Genomic DNA, 21,204 nt, shown 5'->3' with positions numbered 1-21,204 from the left:
TCCATCCATCTTTCCATCCATCCATCCATCCATCCATCCATCCATCCCTCCATCCAGCCGTCCATCCATCCATCCATCCATCCATCCTTCCTTCCATCCATCCAGCCAGCCAGCCGGCCATCCATCCATCCATCCATCCCTCCATCCAGCCGTCCATCCATCCACCCATCCATCCATCCTTCCTTCCATCCATCCAGCCAGCCAGCCGGCCAGCCATCCAACCATCCAACCATCCAACCAATCATCCAACCACCCATCCAACCATCCAACCATCCATCCATCCAACCACCCAGCCATCCAACCATCCAACCATCCAGCCAATCATCCATCCATCCGTCCGTCCGTCCATCCATCGATCCAACCAACCATCTAACTATCCAACCAGCCAGCCAGCCATATACTCATCCACCCATCTATCCATCCACTTATCCGTGTAATCATCCATCCATCCACCCACTCATCCATACAGTTATCCATCCATCTGCTCATCTATCTACCCACTTTTCTATCCCTTGCTTCCATCCGTTTATTCATCTGTCCATCCATTCAGCAAGTATGTATTAAGTGCCTACTGTGCGTGACACAGAAGTAGAATGGTAAACAAGACAGAGAAGAACATTTTGAAGGAGCACATGTATGTTCACTATTTGTTGGTTGAAATTCACCCTAAAGATGGGGAAATAGAGCTGACTTGGTGTTTAGTCTACCTTAGCTCCTTAACTGATTTCGTTTGGACTAACTTGTTGCTATGGCACCTGGGGAAGCATGACCTCCAGTGACAGCAGGACGTGTGGGGGCAGGAGGGGGGTGGAATGCTCCTCCCAATGCCTAACCTCAGTACAAGTTGAAGTTTGGGGCACGTCGCTGGGAGGGCGGGGGCCCAGCTCTGTCCCTGCTCTGGCGATTGTGCCTGACGGCCTCTCCGGGTCTCTGCCACAGGTCGGGGGCGGGCAGGAAGGTGCAGGGGGCCAGGTTGAGATCTTCTCCTTGAACCGGCCCTCGCCGCGCACGGTCAAGTCCTTCCCGCTGGCAGCCCCTGTGCTCTGCATGGAGTACATTCCCGAGCCGGAGGAGGGGGAGAGCGGAGACGAGAGCCACGTGGCCGCTGAGCCCTCAGCTGCAGTGCATCCGACCATCTGCCTCGGGCTCCAGGATGGCAGGTGAGGGGCCTGGGGAGGAGGCGCGTGTCACGGCCTCATTTCCTTTTTGGCCGTGAAGCCGGCATCGTTGCCCCATTTCATGGGGGAAACTGAGGCGCAACAGCCTGGGGTCAGTCCGCTGGAAGGCGGCATGTCTGGATTCCCACTTGGGTCTGTGGGGTCCTGAAAACACTTTTTTTTCTTTTGTAAATTTTTAAAAATGTTTATTTATTTTTGAAAAGAGAGAGAGAGAGAGAGAGAGAGAGAGACAGGGTGTGAGTGGGGGAGGAGCAGAGAGAGAGGGAGACACAGAATCGGAAGCAGGCTCCGGGCTCCGAGCTGTCAGCATGGAGCCCCACGTGGGGCTCGAACCTGCGAACCGCACGATCACGACCTGAGCCGAAGTCGGTCGCTTAACCAACTGAGCCCCCCAGGTGCCCCCTGAAAACAGTCTTCTCGGCACCTTGATCATGCCGCCTCTCGAGATTCCCACCTAGTTCTCCCTGGCACCAGGGGTGGGGAGCGTGCTGTCCTCCAAAGAACCACCCACGGCCAAGTGCAGGCTCCCAAAGAGTGGGACGACGGCCTGTTGCCATGGCAGGGAGGCCTGGCTGAGCTGGGGAGCCCCCAGACCCCTCTCCGCGGGAGGGCCTGCGGGGCGGTGGGGGGAGGGGGCTCCGTGAGTCACTCAGGCCTCTCCCCACAGCATCCTGGTTTACGGCAGCGTGGACACGGGCACCCAGTGCCTAGCGACCTCCAGGAGCCCAGGCCTGCAGCCTGTGCTCTGCCTGCGGCATAGCCCCTTCCACCTGTTCGCTGGTTTGCAGGATGGGACCGTCGCCGCCTACCCTCGGACCAGTGGTGAGGATGGTGGTGCTGGGGGCAGTGGGGGGTGGCCCCGGGCACTGCCTGCGAGCCGTCGCGGGAGGCAGGCCAAGGAGGCAGCTCAGACACACATCGGGGAGTCTGGGGGTAGTTAGAGATTCCTGGTGCCCACGGGGGTCCCCGCGGGAACGGGACGCTCACTACCGTACAGGCAGCTCACCCCGTTAGCAGGAGGCTCTGGGAAGAGCAGGGACTCTGGGTCACAAAGACTCCGGGGTCTGGGGTCACTTCACTGCCCTGTCGATGGCTGTGTCTGCTGGCGATCGGCTTCTCTTTGCACCTGGGTCTCCTCATCTGTGAAATGGGCATATGTCTGTACCCGCTGTGCACGGGTCCCGGCGGGTTAAACAACCCGGCGAAGGGGAAGCCCAGGGCCTGGCACGGGGAGTGCTTCAATGGAGTCAAGCATTTGAACGTCTATCACGTTATCAGGCCACGGATAGCACAGATGCTGTCTGGAGGGCAAGGCTAACAGGTCTGAGCCGCTGTGTACCAGGAACAGGAGAAGCGTTTGATTTGTGCGCATCACCTGAGTTCTCACGACAGGCCTCAAGAACTGCAGATGCCGGGAGTCCGGGAGGGGGTGTGGGTTGTGCACAGCCACACAGAAGGCCGTGGCCCCTGTGCCCTTGTGGCTCGTTCGGCTCCCGGTTCCAAGATATGTGCTGGGGGTGGGAGGGCAGCCACCCCCAGGGCGCCCAGAGAGGGCTGATGGGTCTGAAGCTCAGCAGTCATAGACCTCTCCCCCTCCTCCTCTCCCCTCCCTCCCTCTTCCTCTCTCTCTTCCCCTTCCTCTCCCTTCCCTCCCCTCTCTCCTCCCCTTTCCTCTCTCCTCCCCTCCCCTCCCTCCCTCTTCTCTCCCCTCCCCCTCCCCTCTCCTCCCCTGCCCTCTCTCCCCCTCCCTCTCTCCTCCTCCCTCCCCTCCCTCCTGAGAGAGCCCTCTAATTGCTGCGTCATCACTGCCTGTTGCAGGGATATAAACGGATATTTGCACTGAGCTATTTTTTTGCCACTTGGCACTGTGTTGGTATTTTTAATTAGCTTTTGATAAGGCATTTATAGTTTTTAATTAAAGGGGGAAGAGGGAGGGAAAAAAATCCCTCTCACCGACAGACATTGCATGTGTGAGAGGGTAAACGTGGACTCTGATTTTTGGAGATCTAAACGGGGGGTTCCAAGCAGACCTGTACCCTGTGGCTCCTGCTGAATCCCGCGAGCCCTGCCCTGCCCTGCCCTGGCCGCCCAGGTCCCCACTAAGGGCTGCCCTTGGCCCTTTGCCTCCTGGTTCCTGACTTACCAGTTTGGGCATGGAGGTGAGAGGAGGTGGGGGGGGGGGGTGAGATCGCTGGGGCCACCTTAACGAGACACCACAAACTGTTCCACCTCCTGCTCTGGGGGCCAGAAGTCCAAGACCAGTGTGCTGTCAGGGTCGATTCCTTCCGAGGGCCGGGAGGGAAGGGTCTGTTCCGGGTCCCTGTCCCAGCTTCCGGTTGCTTCCTTGGCTTCTGGCCACAGGACCTGCCCTTCCATGGCTGCCTCCCCTGTGTCCTATTGGATTAGGGGCCCACCCTACTCCAGTGTGACCTCATCTTAATCAGTTATATCCACGACACCCCTACTTCTAAATAAGGTCACATTCTGAAGTCCTGGGGTTTAGGGCGTGAACTTACGAATTTGCGGGGGACATAACACCCATAACGGGGGCTTGGGGTCTAACCGTTGGCTTTCAGCCCAGGTTTAGAGCCTGGTGCTTTGTCAGAACCAGAAAGGCCACTGGGGACCACTGGACTCCACGCCCTCATTTTCCAGGTAGGAAGGGGCTTCCCAAAGTGCCGTGGGTGAGCCCGAGCCCAAGTCCTCTTGCGAGGGCCAGGGCCCTCTCCAGACGTAAGGGGGTTTGGGCTTCCCCGAGCGGAGCTGGAGGCCATCGGGCCAGGAGGAGGGGCTGAGATCCGCTAGCCGCTCTCCCAGCTTTGCTGCCTTGCAGACACTTGTCACCAGGTATTTACTGAGCACCTGCTATGTGCCATAGATATGGCGGCCGGCAAAACAGGTGTGACCCTGCCCTGAAGAATGTATATAGCCTGTAGCGGGAGACAGAATCAGTCAAGTGGACAGGTAGGGAGCTTATGGTTATACATCACGCTGAGGGGCGTTGGGGGGAAACAGGGTGGCACGTGAGGGCCTGACCCCCGGGCATGTGGTAGGCTGGTGGGCAAAGGCCTCTCCGAGGCACGGGATGCTGAAGCTGGGCAGTAACCAGGGGGGCAGTGGCAGGGGGCAGGGTCTGGGAGCAGACGGCTGATAGGGTGGGCCTTGGGTTTGTCTCAGTCGATGGGAAATAGAATGTTGGAAGAGGCTGAGCACTCTGCCCTGTGGCCGGCGGACGGGAGAGGAGGCAGGGAGGCTGGCTGGGAGGCCATCACACCCGGCTGGCCAAGTGGGCCTGGGCTCACTCTTTCTCTCTGGAGCCCACCCTCTGGGGCTTCGGTTTGGCTTTGGCCAGGGAGGCCTCTGGGAGAGGCCTTGTCTCGCCCGGCCTCCCCCTTCCCCCATTCTTTTTGTGCTATCCTCCAGAGGTGGTCCAGGCAGGAAGGCGGGGGGCGGGGGGAGGGGCTCTCAGGACCTGCCTCACGGTGTAGGGTGGGGGAGGGTCCCCCCCATGACCTTTCACTTCGGCTGCATGTGGCAGGGTCTGGAATCGTCATCCTGGCCCATGACCTAGCTGTGGGGCCCCCTCCAGACTCACTCAGGCCTCAGATACCTATACCCCATCCCAGCCCCAGAGCTCCTGGGCCAATCTGTGCAGCCCTGTGCTGGTGGAGCCCCCTCTGGTGCTCCTGGTGGCCTGGAGAGTCTGGGAATTGTGAATAATCCACTTGAGGACACCTAGGTTCATGCTTGGCTCACCCACGGGCCTTTGGGAAATCCCTTCCCACCTAGAAAAAATGAGGGTTTGGAGCCTTTCTTTTTCTTTTTTTAATTGTTTTAATTTGGTTTATTTTTGAGAGAGAGAGAGAGAGTGCAAGCAGGGGAGGGGCAGAGAGAGAGGGAGACACGGAATCCGAAGAGGCTCCAGGCTCCGAGCTGCCAGCATGGAGCCCGATGTGGGGCTTGAACTCACCAACTATGAGATCACGACCCGAGCCGACGCTGGACGCTTAACCGACTGAGCCAACCCGGACGCCCCGGGTGTGGAGCCTTTCTGGTTCAGCTCTGGGCTGAAAGCCAATAGTTAGACCCACATCTTCTAGCATAGGTTGAGTTATATCCTCCCCACATTCAGAGGCTCATGTCCTAGTCCCTGGAACCTGAGACCGTGACCTTGTTGGGAAGTAGGGTTGGTGCAGATGTGATTAGTTAGGATGAGATCACAGTAGAGTAGACTGGGCTCCTGATCCAGTGCAAGGGTGTCTTTATAAAAAGGGGAAATTTGGACACAGACCCTTCGTGGGCTCGGAGCCAGGGCTGGATGGAATATTCGTGTTTGTACTCAGGCTTACCGTCCTGCCTGGGTTTGGCTGAGACCAAGACCTGGTAAAACGGGCATTTCCGGCCCGTGATCTGGCTCATTGCAGAAGGGAAGGCCCAGAAATATTAAGGAAGACGTGCAGAGCCAACGTGCAGAGCCCAAGCCCTGGGACCTGCGGAAGCAGCGGCTGAGACATGACAGGGTTCCAAGGCCGCCAGGCCACACGGAGTTCCGTAACGGTAGAGCGGGAGGGGCCTTGGAGTCCAAGGCCAAGAGCAGCGTGGTCACGGCAGTCATTCTGCCGCTCCCCGGGAGCCTCTGCATACCTGCGTGCATTCATTCACTCACTCATTCATTCGTTCATTCATTCGTTCACTCACACATTCATTCATTCGTTCATTCATTCGTTCTTCCATTCACTCCACAAGTACGTATTCAGTGCCCATGAGGTGCGAGGCCCTGAGCAGGGCACGGGGACCCAGAGATGACTCAGGTGGCTGCTGTCCCTGCCCAGCCCTGTGTTTGAGCGGAGCTACCTACCACCACCACCCTCCGGGGTGACCCTCTGTCACCCCATCTCTGAGCAGGCAGAGGAGGGGTATGGGTATGGGGCTGTCCCTGGTTAGGTGCTGGGGACGAGGGCCAGGCCCACCCCCTCGAGGAGGCAGATGATGGAATGTGTAAGGGGATGGACTGAGGAGTCAGGCTGCCTGGGATGGAGTCCCAGCTGTGAGAGATTGGGCCTATTGCCTCCCTTCTCTGAGCCGCGATTTCCCCACCTGTAAAATGGGTGTGAAGGCGGCTGCACACAGAGTGGATGTGAAGGCCCCATGTGATGAGTCAGGTGCCCAGACGGAGCCCGGGAAGTATCGGGACGGGCGCCTGTTAGTTCCTGTCACCATCGTCGTCACTGTCGTTATTGCTGGGCTCGGGCTGCCCTTTGGGCCTTTCTCGGCCCCGAGGACGTTCCCTCTGTGTCCTGCCCTGTGACTCCGGCTGGGTGAGCGTCCCTGAGGGAGACCAGCGGGGGTGGAGGGGCTCCTGCCTCCCGAAGGTGCCTTTGCTGAGACATCTCCCTTCATCTGGCGTGAGAGCCGGTCCTGGGCCCAGACGGATAGGCTGTCACTCGGGGCTGGCGTGTGCATGTGAGTGTGCACGCGTGTGCCAGGACGTGTGAGGGCTTACCCAGAGCCGCTGCAGGGCACGGAGGGGGCCGGGGTCAGCCCTGCCCCGAGCTCACAGTGACTGCATTGAAAATCCTAAGGTTGTGGCTCGGGAGGGCTGGGAGGAGCCCTTGAGCTCTGGCCTCTTGTGGTACACTTGGGGAAACTGAGGCTCAGCTCGTTAGAGCCTGTTGGAGCCTGTCCGGTGCCCTTTTTGATAGACAAACATCTTATTAAATTTTGCCACAGTTTATCATTTTGTCCTGGAGTCAGGCCTTGGGGGGTTTCTGGAGGAGGGGTCAGAGTGATGTGGTCCTCAGGGCTCAGACCCCACCCCCCACCCCAGGCAGCCATGACTGTGCTCTGTGCTAGAAAAGTACAGGGTAGACAGTTCACCAGTGTGCCCACGGGGCAGAGCCCCCACTCCCTTGTTTTCACGTGTGGTCCCAGCATCCCCAGCTGCTCCCCACCTGCTCACCAACCCCCCCCCCCCCCCCCAAGAGGTCACAGCCCCAGCCATAGTAGTTCTGCCACACACACGCACTACTCACCTTTGGCCACTGGGGGGCGCCAGAAGCCTTGCAGTTTGTGGTTCCGGTGTCTGGGCAGGGGGTCAGCATCCCTTGTGGAGGCCCGGCCACCGTGTGGTCACTCACCATCCTAGACCCCAGTCCTGATCCCAGAGCCCGTCGGAAACTCTGGGAAGCCTCTGGGAGGCCCTGCTTGGCCCGTCACCCTTCGGGTGACTCTGCACAACCTCTCAGCTGCCCGGGTCTCTGCTGTCACGTCAGTCAGGGGGAGTCCACACCTGCTTCTGCACACTGCTGTTTTGTAGCAAATGACACCCGACAAGCGCTAACGGGCAACTGCAGGCTTTCTGGCCGCGTCGCTTGGGCCAGTTATTTAAATTCTCTGTGTCTGTTTTCTCGGCGTAAAACCGGGATAAGAATAGCGCCTTCCACACCGGCTTGCCAGGAGTTCAGGAAACGACTCACGAGCAGAGCGCCTGGCAGTGCCGACCTGGCAGGTCAAAGCTGTCAGAGCTCCTGACTGGGTGCCACCCCCGTGCTGTGTTCTGCGTGTCTCCTCTGATTCTGTGACGTGCAGGCGCGCCTGTCACGCCCATTTTACAGATGAGGCTCCGAGAGGTGAAGTCCCCTGTCCAAGGTCTTGCAGAAGGTTGGGGGCTGCGGCCAGGGTTCCGGCCCAGCCTACTCCCCGTGTGTTCATGTTCATGGGCTGGAAAGACCCTATCCCCCACCTCCTAGGTGACCCGGGAGCCTGCCAGCTGTCAGTGGGACAGAAGGGCGAGAGGAGACCCCGTTTTACGGGTAGGGGAGGGGTAGAGGAAGAGGGAAAGCTGGGGGTCGGGGGTGGGAGGGCATCTGGTCTGTCCTCCGAGGGCTCCTCCCGATGCACCCAAGCGGCGACTTCCACCGGGTGCCCCGGTGGCCCCCCCAGCCCTGCAGACAGCTGTGCCCCGTCATGCCCCGCCCCGGCCCCCAGCAGCTGGCTCGGAGGGAAGGGCTATGACAGGGGCCCGGTGTGGGGGCTGTGAGGGCGGCCGGGCACTGGCACGCCAGCAGCGGCCTCTGCCCTCTTCCCAGGCCCCAGCCACTGCCGCCTGTCTCCATTGTGTGCCCCAGATTCCCTCTCCACGCCCCCCACTTCTCACCCGGTATGCTGGCAAGACAGGGTGGCCCCGGGGGTTCTGTGTGGCCTTGAGTGTGACCTCAGAGAAACGCCTGTCTCACACGCCCGGGGATATTCCGGGCATGTTCTCGGGTCGGCCGAGCACCCCTGGGGTGGGCAGGGGAGAATCGTGTCCAGAGCCGGGTCAGGAGGCCATCAGAGCTCTTGGTACAGGTGACAAGAGTGTCCTGGAGTCTCTGAGATGGCAAGAGTCGGCCAGAAACGTGTAGAAAAAGTCCTCGGAGACCACGTTGGTGGTTGCCCCATTTTACAGATAGGGAAACTGAGGCCCTGAGAGGGGGGAGAGATGTGCTCCGAGTCCTGATTGACTTTCCAGCAGAACCAGGTCAAGGCACTTCCCACCATGCTGTGCGGCCTTCTTGGCAGGACTGTGCGGATGCTGCCGATCCTGGGAAACCTCCTGGGATTTCCCCTGTGCCGAATTTTCCCCTTTGTCTCGAAGTCCTCAAGGCCCGCTCTGCGTGCCCGGTCACTTGTGCTTGTCACCTTGTATGGGGACTGCTGATTAACCAGCCCCTTGGCTTCTCCAGCCAGCAGGGGGGTTCTTTGAGGGCAGGGTCTGCGCTCTTCCCAGGGCGCAGCACGTGGCCTGGCACGGAGTTGGTGCTCACTAAGTGTTCGTGGGATGAACAGAAGAGAGAGGGAAAGGGAGAGAGGGAGGGAATGAAAGCGGGAAAGATAAAGGAGGGGAGCAGGAGGGCGAATTGGGGGGTTCAGCCCCCAGAGGGGGTGGGGCACAACGGAGGCAGGTACGAACAGCCCCGACCCTCTGGAGGAGGGAGAAGGGCCACAGAGAAGGTCGAGCAGGTGCTGGTGGGGCCCTCCTGGGCCCTCTGCGGAGGGTTCCCATCCGTTCCCAAGGGTTGAGGAGTGCCTTTCCCCCCTCCTGACCTGCTTTTTTCCTCTCCCTGCAGGTGGTGTCCCCTGGGACCTGGAGAGCCCTCCCGTGTGCCTGACTGTGGGGCCAGGACCTGTCCGCACCCTGCTGAGCCTGGAGGATGCCGTGTGGGCCAGCTGTGGGCCTCGGGTCACTGTGTTAGATGCCACTAGCTTGCAGACTCAGGTACTGGCCCTACCTGTGGCTCGAGGCCGCCGGCCCGCGGGGCCGTCTTACTGGGCAGAGCCCTGCAGACCCTTCTCATGGTTCCAGCTGTGTCTCAGGGATCAGTGAGGGTTTGCTGAGAAGCAGAGGGGCCCCCAAATCACTGCCGGGCCCTGCCCTCTGCCCCGGCATCATCCCTGGGCTGCCTGGAGGGGAAGGGTCACGACCACTGGGCCGTGCTCTCCTGCTGCCTGTGGGGCTGGAACTGGGGTCCTTGCCTTGCACTGTACCTGGGGCCTGGCTGTGCTGAGGGGAGGCCAGTGTGGATGCAGCTGTCCTGGGGGCTGGGCTCTTTAAATAGTGTGGACCTGGAGGCTGCTGGGTGCTCCCTGCTCCGTTGAGGGCGGAGCACGGCCTGTGCCTTGGCCCCTGGGATGAGGGCCTCCACGCGGGGCCTCTGTCTGGGCTCAGGCTGGGCCCGTGCCTGTCGCCTCCCAACAGCATTGCTCACCCCGTCTCTCCACACCCCGGGGCCCATCCTGGGTGGCAGGCGTGAGACTTGGGTGTGGCTCCCCAGTGGTATTTCGGTGACGTTTGCCATCATGTGATTTGTCTGGATTATCAGCGTGGAATGAGGCCTTGATGACCGGGCCCAGAAGAGAGGTCTGGGTTCAGGCTCAGGGTCGGAACAGACCGATGCCCCGGGCGAGCTTCTGTGAGGGGGGGCCATTACCATTTGCTCGCCTGGTCAGTCATCTCTATAGACCGGCTGTAAATTGGCTACTCGACAGGCAGGCGAGAGCACTACGGGAGTCTTGCCGTCGTAAGATCGCAGGCGATGGGAGCCGGGTCAGGGGGGGAGACTGAGGCCCAGGGAGCTGTGGGCGAATAGAACCAGAGGGTTGAGGCTTTGAGTTCTAATTGTCCTTTAGAGGAGAAGGGGGTTGGGGGCTGAAGGCGACTCCTGGGCTCCCCTCTGGGGACAGAGCCTGAGGACCTGTGACCTCACTGGTGCAGCTGGGCCTGGCCAGGGGCAGGGTGGACGCAGGGGGAGGGACACTCCAGGGAGGGGCCAGGGAGGCGTGAGCAGGAAGGAGTCTGTTACCTCCCGCTCTGGATTTCTTGTTGTTCTTTTTCCTTTTCCTGGGGGGAAAGCCAGAGCGGGGAGGGGAGCCCTGAGCCGTTGTAGCCACAGGCCCCCTTCCCAGCGCCTGATTTGCTCTGGGGGCCTCTCACCTCCTCCCCCTTCTGAGAGGAAGGAGAGCAGGGAGACTTGGCTCCCCAGGGCCTTCGGGGTCCCCTAAACTCCTGGGTCTCAAGCCCCCAGGCAGGAGGAAGGATGAGGCCCGTCTTGGAGCCTTTGGCTCATCTCCTGCAGCCCCTCCCCCAGTGTCCCTGCACTGTCCTCACAGCAGGCCCAGGTGCCGCCTCTCCTCTCCCCTGCTCGAACCCTGTGCAGGTTCTGACTCTCGGAGGAGAGTGGTGAGGGGCCCTCGGCCGGTAGCTGAGCACTGGGGCCTGGTTGAGGGCAGCTGGGGAAGGGAGGAGGGGTCCCAGTCTTGCACATGGTGGCCTCCAGACTGATGGGGGAGACACAGCCCCTCCCTTGAGGGCCTCCAGTCTGATGGGGGAAGGCCCAGCCCTGCCCTTGAGGGCCTCCAGTCCGATGGGGGAGACACAACCTTGTTCTCTACGTGGGAAAAGTGAGCCCAGAGATATGAAGAAGCCAAGAGCAGAGAGAGGATGAGATGAGCAGGTGTAGGCTCTTTGAGTCCCCTGTTGGCCAGAGGACCTGCTCCTCATGCCAACAGGGGAAATGGGGCAGGGGTGGGGGAGAGGAGGCAGCTGAGGACATTGGGAGGCAGGATGTGAACGAAGAGGTGTTTCAGAAGAAGAATTGTCTGAGGAAGGGTCCCGAGGACCCAGAAAGCACAGGCCTGGGGGGGTCAGTGGCTGTTGGTTGCTGGGGAGAAGGTGGGGGCAGTGGGGCCTGAGCGGCACAGCAGAACGTATCTCTTCCCCTCCCCTCTCCACCCCCCCCCCCCGGGCCCTGAGACTTCCTGGAGAGGGAATGGGGGCCATCACCAAAGGCAGTGGCCCCATCTCTGTCCTGGCCATCCCCCCCCCGCCCCGCGCGCCGGGTTCTCTGGGCGTCCCGAGCCCTTGGAGGTGTGGAGCTGGCCGGCCAGCTGGGTGGCCCTGCTCTGTCTGGCCAAGCTGTGCACCCTTGGACCAGGCACCGAGCCTTCCTGGGCCTCAGTCGCTTCATCCGTGAAGTGAGATGTTAACAGTACTTCTAGAGGGTCGAGTGAGAACATTTATGGAAAACGGTTATTTCACCCCGGGGCCTGGCACACGGCAGGTGTTCAGTGAGCACGAGTCATCCCTGTAATCAGGTCCCTAACCTAAATCCTCGTTACGGCATATGTGGCTTCTTTGGAGAATCCAGCTCCCTTTGGGTCGGTGTTGCACGTGTCTGCACCCCGGGCGCGCCATCGTCTTGGGTCACTGGCAGGGGCCTCGCCTCCTGCCGACGGCGGTCCTGGGAGGGTGGGACGGTTGGACGGAGGGCAGGACACGGGCGAGGCCGGGCCCCGGCCATCTCTCACCCGATCTTGCCGCCCGCCAGCCGCAGCACAGTCCTACCCAGGCCCGGGAGCCCCGCTCTGGCCCGACCGGCCCTGGGGCCACGCGGCCACCGTGCTGCAGCTCAAGGCTGTGATGATTCAAGATTAGTTGTGGATCAGCTGCTCTCAAGAAGGGGATCAATATGGCCTTTCACCTGCTTTGCACGCCACGGGGGGTGTCAGGGGGGCGTCGGGTGCAGGAGGCTGGACGGAAGAAGGGGTGGTGGGTCAGAGGGAGCACGTGCCCCCTCTGCGGCCAGGGAGACCGGAAAGCTCGCGCGCTGTGCCATGCGGTCCCCACGACCCTCCAGCGATGAGGTGATCGCCGTGCATTTTTAATAAAGCTGCACTCCGCTGCCGCTTGGAATAGAGGAAGCCTGCCCACCTCAGCGCCGGGGCTCTGGAAGCAAGCTCCGTCCGGCCGCGGCTAGTGACGCTCTTGTTGGTGCCCAGCACACGGTCAGCCAGGCCTGGGGGAGCAGCCTGGAGACCCGGCTGCAGTCCGGGCTGCCGTGCTCTCGCACAGCCGCCTAGGGCCCGGCGCGCACCTCTGCCCCAGGCCTGAGAAAACCCTCGATGGGGATTTGAGATACTTGCAACTGCTCGGTGCTCCAAGCCAGAAGCCAGAAGGCCCCGGAGTGCGTTGGTGGCTGCAGGTGTGGTGAGCGGGGCTCTGGGCCAGATGTGAAGACACAGTGAGTTAACGTCGGCCTCGCGTCGACTCTGAGAGGCTTTGCCTGGTTTTCTCCCACCCCCAGGAAATAATAATAACCGAAACATCTTGAGTACTTGGTGTGGATCAGGTATGGGTTTTAAGTATTTTGCATGAATTAACTTGTTTAACCCTCCCACTTCACGGGTGAGGAAACAGAGGCACAGAGAGGTTAAGTGACTTGCCCAAGGTCACACAGCTAGAAGGAGGCGGAGTTGGGTTCTGAGCACAGGCATCTGACTCCTGAGTCTGCTCTTGACTTCTGTGTTGGCCGCCTGGGTAGATGGAAGGCTGTCTCCTTTGGGCTGCATTTGTCCCCTGCAGTTTCTGTCCTGTTACACGTAGCTCCTGGGAACTGTCATTCGTTTATATACTTGCTTTCTCCGCCAACACGTCTCCCAGGCTAAGGATTGCTGCCTGTTCATTTTCATTTCCCCGGTGTCCAGCTTACATAGCAGTGATCTGAGTAAATAGTCATGGTGGACGGACAGGGGGGTGTCCTGATTTCCAGGCCCTCTGTGTGGGTGCTGCAGGGATCGACGGACACGAGTAGCACCTGCTCTCAGCTCGCGGGGAGCTCAGAGTCCGGTGTGGGGAGCAGACCTGGGGTAGTCAGTGTCAACCCAGGGTGGGGAGACCGGGAGGGGGCAGGCCCAGGCCCAGCGGGAACCCAAGGGAGCCACGAGGGGTGCCAGATGCAGCCAGAGGAGGGACAGGAGCAGGCGAGGTTCCTGGAGGTCAGGACCCCTGAGCCGGGCCGGGCAGGCGCGTGTCTGTGATGAGGGCAGGAAGGGAGGAGGCGGGGATGATGCTGGAGCAGGGGAGCCACCGTGAGCCGGGCCGGAGTCAGCCCGATGGTGCGCAGACACAGTTCGGAGGGCTCCCCGGGACCAGGCCCCTGAGCTGCGCCCCCGCCCCCTGCAGCCGTCTCCATTTAGGCCTGCTTGCGCCCCGTCAGCCGCCCCTGACCTCACTGAGCCTGTCCCCCGCGGGGCCGGTGCCCACAGTCTGTCTCTCGGCTTGACGCTCGTCCACCAACTGCTTGTTCAGCTCCTTGATCCCAGCAGAACGGCGGCGAGGCCTGTTAAATAATCATGTAGCTCACCAGGGCCTGTGTCAACACCGCGTCCTCCTGTTCATTATCTAGATCGGCACCTTCAAAGTCTAATCCAGTCGTATGGACTTCATTTTAACCGATCGCTGGAGGGGAAGCCGGCTGTGGGATGATTGTTGCATCTTAATTAAAAACAACAACAACAACAACAAAAAAAACCTTACTGGGGACAGGTTGCCCGGAGAGTGCTGGGACACGGGGCAGGTTGTGTCCGTGTTTGGGGACCGGGCCTGGCGCCTGTCCCGCAGGGCTGTTGAGAGGGTTAATGGGGGCAGCGTCGCGCTCATTAGACCCTGGCTCCCCCATTCCCACCCGCGGAGAAGCCTGTCTGGACCACCTCCCCTCCTCCATGTGCACTGGGTCATACCCCTGTGACCCGCTGCCGTGACACCAGGCCATTCTCCTTCGTAGCACTGGCCACGGCCGCGTGTTGATGTTTTGGGGACAGTTACCAGATTAACCAGACCGAGGCTGAGTGAGGGCAGGAGCACGCCCGGTTGGCTCCCACTGCAGAGACCAGGCTGACGCATAGCAGGTGCTCAGGGAAGGGCCGTGAAGGCCTTGGGCACGCCCCTTCGGGGAATGGGCTCGGAGTGTGGCGGGCCCGCTCAGCGAGGAGGGCAGATTTGGGCAGGGGATGTGCAGAACAGGGGGTGTGATGTTAGCCTGCTTCAGAGCTCAGCACCGAGCCCATGAAAGGTGCTTCCCACAGTGCCTGCTGTTAGTAATCCCACCTCGCACTGGCTCCCGAACTTCCTGCGGCTGCCACGCCCCCCTGGCACCCAGGCGCTGGCCTCCGATACAGGCACTGATGCTTTTTGTCGCCAAGCATGCCCGAGAAGAAACTTCTCTGGATTCCTGGACACCGACAGCCCCCAGATGTCCCCCTGCCCACCCCCGCATACACCCACCTTCCCCACCCTTAATTTTCACGTTTAGTGCCCAAACTTAGTTTGCATGTATTAGCTGTTGTAAATCTATCATAACAGTGTGATGTGGTATGAATAATGCATCCCGGGGCTGTATTAGTTTTCTGTCTCCCGTCTTATTTATGACACGAAACGGGTGGGAATTTGCAAAAGCGAAGTCTAGGCGCAGGGTTTCCTGGGTAATGCTATGCAAATTGGCATGAGGGCGGAAAGATTCACCCAGTCCTCGGGGTGCTGGGGGCCCCCTGAGTGTGCGGGGCAGGGCTCATGTCACTGCATTGAGTCCTCTCTGTTCCACGGTTTTGTCTTAGTTTTTTAAGTGCGCACATCATTATTATTGTCGGCCTGTTATTTATTTTTTAAATTAAAAATTGGCTGGTGAAACTTGAGACACTGATTTTCTAAAGACCAGAGACTTCCCAGGAGGCTCAGACAGTAACAAGGATAGCGAGCGTTTTCCAACAGTAGGAAGAATGGAGGTTAGACTTTTAGAAGAACTTCCTTTCAGGGAGCTTGTGAAGGGTAGGGGGGGGGGGTGGGTTTGGGGATCCTGGGAGCCCCCCCCCTCCTGGGGGATGCGCCGAGGGGTCAGGCATAGCTCAGGGCTGACCCTGCTCCGGGCATCGGGGGGTTGCGAGGAGGGATCTCCAGGGATGTCCTACGGGCCTGGGGATGGTTGAGGGGCAGGGCTCCAGGCCCCCTGTCTCCTCACCGGGAAGAGCTCAGATCTTTCTTGTATCCCATAGTTGGTCTCCCCCTGTCCTAGAAGATTTAGGTTGGTAAAGGACTTCATGGTTTAAAAACAAGTTGTTTGGCTGAACCCAAGAAGCTGTCGGCTCAGGGAGCAGGTTCTGTGAAGCCATGGAAGAGAGGAGGGAGGTGGTGAAGGGAAGACAGATAGAAGAGGTTATTACGGAGAGAACAGTTGGGGGCTGCAGGTGAGGGAGGGGGCAGACGATGGCGGCAGGTGGCAGTCCTCTGTGTCTGAGCCCCTGCCCCCAGCGTCTCTGGCTGTCAGTCTGTCCTCCGGTCTATCTGGCTCTCCCATGTGCCCCCCGACGCCCCCTCTGCGGTTACCCTCCGCTCTGAGCCCTGTAGGACAGACATCACTGGACCAGCTGCCCAGCCCCCCAGAACCTGGCAAAGACACACAGAGCTGCGGACGGACCCCTGAATGCCGGGCCCCAGGCTGGGCCTTGATGCAGCGGAGGCTGGGAGCCTAAGCCCAGAACCAGACTCTGTGTAATCACAGATTGAGTGAGATCACACAGGAAGGGGTTCAGGCCAGTGCCTCGCACATTCAAATGGTCATCTCAAGCCTGGCAGCCGGCTGGGGGAGGGTGTGCTGGTCTGGAAGCTCCAAGGAGGCAGTCCTGCTTCCGTGTCTGGGCGAGCTCGCATTGTGGTCCGTGTGGGCTGGGGAGCTGGGCTGACTGGCTTCAGCCCTGGGTTCCACCGCTGAGTGCCTCCACATCCCCACCTGTAAAATGGGGATAATTACAGAACGGAGCCCAGGACCGGCGGCTCAATGTACGTGAAACACCAAGTGTCACAGCTGTCGTACGGTGACAGGAAGGGCTCGGTCAGGACCTCTCGGGACACCCGGTGAGGTGACGTGCCTGGATTGGCATCGCTCAGGCTCAGTCAGGTGGGGCCCGCAGGGAAGCAAAGCAGAGAAGGCTGCAACCGTAGCAGGCACCCGGAACTATTTCTGAGGCCGGGCTGCTGGAGGATCTTTCCCGAACAAAGCTCCCATCACACACTTTCCCGCCTCTCCCAGCCCTCGGGCGCAGGGCTGGGCACTGACTGGCACTTCGGTCCCTGCGCTGGGCCACCCTGCTCTCGTGCACCCGCTCCTTTGGCGTGGGTGCGGTGGTGGGGGTGGGGCCGTGGGGTGGACGCTCATTGAAACTCCCTTGTCCCAGTGGCTGTTCCAAGGCCTTTGCCAGTCGCGACTCCTGGGATCTTTACAGCAGCCCTATGTGGCATTCGCCTAATCACCCCAAAGTCGGGGAGGTAGAGGCAGGAAGCCGGGGAGCTGCCCCTGACAGTCTGGCCCGGAGCCCATGACCTCACTGCCTCTTCTGAGCAGGAAGCAGCTGACGAAAGTGTCACACAGAAGGTGAGCCAGGCACACTGAGCTCAGCCCGGCTATTTCCAGGCAGGTCACGCCCCCTCCGAGCCTCAGTTCCCCAGTCTGCCCAGATGCTCAGTGGTCCTACCCCTTGGAGGGGATTGCGGGGACTCTGTGAGCTGAGCTGAGCTGCGGTGAGCGGGGCCCAGACGTGCTCGGGTGCTGTGGGTGCTGTAGGTGCGTGTCCTGTGTCTGCCCTGTCTTGCTGGGGCCCCTGCGGTGGCTGGGGCAGAGGCAGACCGCAGGCTCAGCCGGGGCACTGCTTGCACAGGGCAGGGCAGGGCTGGGGCACGTGCTAGGGCCAGACTCCCTCTGAAGGTGCTGGGTGGCCCCGGGTGGCCCACAGCCCGGCGTCCCCCCTCAGGTGGAGAGGAACTGCCTGCCGCCTCACGTAACCCAGGACAACAGAAGGAAATTAAATAGGAACTAACGAGGGGACTCTCAGTGGCCCACGCTCGGAGGTGCTTTTCATATTCTACTCCCTCCAGAGTAGCCGCTGCACCAATGGATTTTAGTTTAGTTTTTAGAGGCACGGGCAAAAATGGTTTGCAGACTAAGCAGTTGACCGTCTTTCTGGAAAAAATGCACCAGGGATGCCAAGTCTTTCACAGTTGATTCCAAAACGGGGTTCTTGAAAGTTCGGGACAGGCTGGCAGTCTTGGAGCTGTGTGGGGACCTCCACCCGTCCGTCCTTCCCTTTTCGGTTCCCGGGGTGGCCCTGAGCTGGAAGAGCCCAGCACCAGGTCAGGTCTCTTGTTAGCCAGACACGACCTCACCCCCAGTTTAGAGATGAGTCGGCTGAGCCCCAGGGGTGCTGACCGACTTGCTGGTGAGAGGGGGAAGCGGGTGTCACGTCCTGGGCCCCCCTGAGAAATGCGCCGGAAGGACCCCTCTGCTTCTGGCACGTGATCCCTTGGCCGTGAGCAGGTGGGACTCTGGAGGAGGTGTGGGGAGGCACAAAGGTGTCTGTGCGTGGCCGGGAGACCAGGTGTGGCCTGTGGGGTCCCTCTGGGGTGACCAACCGTCCCAGCTTGCCCAGGACAGGGCGTTGGACTTCTGGTGCTACAGAGGTGCCTCCCCAGGCAGACCGGGGCAGTTGGTCACCCTGAGCTGGAATCCTGGCCACTGCCTCCCCCCCCCCCCCCCCCCCCGTTTCCTGTGCCGTGACTTTGTGAGTATCATTCAGCCTCTCCGTTTTCTCAGCTGTGACGGGTTGATAAGAATAAGACAGATAAAGAAAGGGACGGGAGTCGTCATGCTGATTGCCTTTAAACCACAGATGGTGCCTTACCCAGAGCAGCGGATCAGAGCGGGACCCCTGCGTCTCCGTTCCCGGCCCGGCCCCAGGCTGGTGGAGTGACCCCACACCATTGATTTCTCGAAGCCTCCGTGTCCTGCCTGTTAGATGGGGACGGCAGGGAGGGGCCCTCATCCTAGGTGGCTGGGGCGTTACGCGGAGGCAGGGTTGGCCAAGGGGCTGGCGAGTGCTCCGTGGGTGATCTCTGGAGGGGCCCATGACTGTGCCTGCCGGGCAGCCCGCCCTGGGGACCAAGCAGGGGGTGGGGAGGAGGGCCCCGCGTATGCCTCCATTCTGCTAGGTCGTTCGGTCAGAGATGTCTGGGGGTGAGTCCTGAGCTTGGAGTCCAGCTGCACCCCTGCCCCTGCCCCTGCCCCGTGGGGTCACCTGTGCTCATGTTCCCCTTTCCGGGTGGTCCCTCTTCTCTCGTAAAGGTCTCTGCAAGGATGCAGTCCTACAGCACGGGAAGGGCCTGGCACACAGTAGGTGCCCACGGGCCGTAGCCGCGCCAGCCTTCTGCCATTTCCTCGGCAGCCCCCGGCCAGCCCCGACCACCCTAGCGCTCCTGCCTGGCCGCGTGGCACCTTCTCAGCTCTAATGACTTTGAGTGCTGAGCTGCTCACCCTGGCGATTTATAGAAACCAAGCACAGAAGCGGCACCTGGAGGCACATAAATTTTGTAGGATGGAGGCCGGGCTGTGTCAGCACTATTTGGAGCAGTGTCAGTCACCTGAAACCCTCTGTGTGCACCCCTGCCGCGGGGCGAGGGGAGGCGGGCCGCCGTGGGCCGGTGAGGCCACCTGGTTTCTTCCCAGCTCCCTGACCAGCTCCTCACGGAGGCCCGCCCTGCCCTCCCCGTGGAGCCTTCTGGGACCCCAAACGGCGGCTTCTCCTCCAGGCTCCGTTGACAGGTGTGCGAGGAGAGCCAGTTACCTGGACGGAGATGAGCTAGAAGCCTGGGCTCCGACCCGGGCCCTTCCCTCTGGCTGCCAGCTTTTTTTTTTTTTTTTTTTTTTTTAAATAAATTCCCCCCTCCCCAAACTTTTTATTTATTTTTAACATTTTTAATGTTTATTTTTTATATTTGAGAGAGAGAGGCCGAAACAGAGCATGAGAAGGAAAGGGGCAGACACACACGCACACACACACACACACACACACACACACACAATATGAAGCAGGCTCCGGGCTCTGAGCTGTCAGCACAGAGCCCGACTCGGGGCTCGAACTCACGAACTGTGAGATCATGCCCTGGGTCGAAGTCGGTGCTTAACCACCTGAGCCACCCAGGCGTCGCCCCCTCCCCCCCCCCAAACTTTTTATTTTTAAAATTTCAACAGTAAAGTTGAAAGAATAGTACAAAACCACGCAGATATTCTTTAGCTAGTTAACCAACCGTTATCATTTTGCCATAATTCTTTCCGCACTTTATATGTATGCTCCCTTTTTTGGCTAAACCATTTAAAAGTCCGTTGCAGACATCATGAGGCTTAACCCCTCAATAGCGAAGGGCGGCGTGGCTCTCCTGCGTAACTTCTACAGCGTTATCGTGCCCGGGAATTTAACATCAGCAGAGTGGCATTTCCCAGCTGTGCCCAAGTATCTTTCATAGCTTCTCTCCCGAACCCTCCAGCTGGGATTGAACCTTGCTTTTGTTTTTCAGGCCTTTTTAGTCTCCTTTTAATCTAGAATAATCTCTCTGTCTTATTTATTTATTTATTTATTTGGTCTCCATGATCCTGACTTTTTTGAGAAATCCAAGCCAGGGTCTCATAAAACATTCACAAGCAGGAATTGCTTGGTGTTCCCCCAGATGGGCTTGGGGTGTTCGGCCAGATCCTGCGTGGGGAAGCTGTGCACTTCTCGCTGTGTCACACGAGGGGGCAGGACACGCAGGCTGGCCCGTCCTCATCCTCTGTCACTCGGTGAAGGCGGGTCCTTCAGGTGTCCCCATCCTAAAGGGACTGGTTTCCCTGTGTAATTAATTCCTTGGTCACCTGCAGGTGATTCTTCCAGAACGTGTGAACATCCTGTTCCTCAGCAAACTTTCATCCTGAACTTTCATTATTTAAAGCGGGGTTTCCTTACCCGGACTCAGCCCTCCCCCCTTCCTGTACCACCTCTACATGTTTATAGATTCTTTTTTATGTTGATTTAACTTTCAAAGTTTTTATTTATTTTGAGAGAGAACGTGCGCGAGCATAAGCACGGGACGGGCAGAGAGAGAGAGAGAGAGAGAGAGAGAGAGAGAATGCCGAGGCTCCCCGATGTCAGCACAGAGCCGGATGCAGGATTTGATCTCATGAACCTTGAGATCGTGACCTGAGCTGAGATCAAGAGTCAGATGCCTGACCGACTGAGCCGCCCACGTGCCCCTAGATTCTTTTTTAAACCCAGTGTACTGTAATCCAAGACCATCATTATTATTTTTAATACTCAAATTGTCTCCGATGTGGCCACCAGGAGCTGTTTGTGTTGGCTCCTGGGTCCTTTGGGCACCTTCTTCGTCGTTCGTTGGGCACCTCCTTGCTTTTCTGCATCGGGACTTTTAAGCTCCCCTGTTACCTCCCCTGCCCTGATCGGCCATTTCTCTGGGGTGCCTAGGCTGGTTCCCTTTTGTGGGGAACGGTGTCTGGAAATCGAGACCTGGTGCACCCTCCGCTGCTGGGGGTCATTGCTCCAGACCCTTTTCGGTGCACAGGGCCAGGGTTCATACGGACAGCTCCAATTCAGATCCCAGATGACGGACCTCCACCCCCCAACATCAGTGAGCTTCAGCCACACCACAGTTTCCGGATCGCTCTGCCTGTCCCACCACCCACACCAAGCCTACTGGGTAAAGTTCAGGATTTCTTTGCAGATCTTTTTGTCCTTAAGGACCTGGGGTGTATGGTCAGAGTGCTGAGTTCCCAAGCCACTGGAATGGATTCTTTTCTATGTGGCTGTGACCATGTTGCAAGAAAACTTAATTTCCCCA

At 59.5% G+C, this 21,204-nt stretch overlaps 1 protein-coding gene across 3 annotated transcripts in view; it reads left to right on the top strand.

The window, feature by feature from the left end:
• ARHGEF10L (Rho guanine nucleotide exchange factor 10 like) overlaps positions 1-21,204 on the top strand; it is a 163,747-nt gene that overhangs the window by 123,780 nt on the left and 18,763 nt on the right. For all 3 annotated transcript variants that reach the window (XM_049617971.1, XM_049617969.1, XM_049617968.1), the window contains 3 exons: positions 940-1,160; positions 1,846-2,000; positions 9,287-9,435. In XM_049617971.1, the coding sequence (XP_049473928.1) occupies positions 940-1,160; positions 1,846-2,000; positions 9,287-9,435 (525 nt within the window). The remainder of the gene's footprint in view (positions 1-939; positions 1,161-1,845; positions 2,001-9,286; positions 9,436-21,204) is intronic.

This window comes from Panthera uncia, assembly GCF_023721935.1.
Source record: "Panthera uncia isolate 11264 chromosome C1 unlocalized genomic scaffold, Puncia_PCG_1.0 HiC_scaffold_4, whole genome shotgun sequence".
Taxonomy (NCBI): Eukaryota; Metazoa; Chordata; class Mammalia; order Carnivora; family Felidae; genus Panthera; species Panthera uncia.
This window is presented reverse-complemented; position numbering and strand designations above follow the sequence as displayed.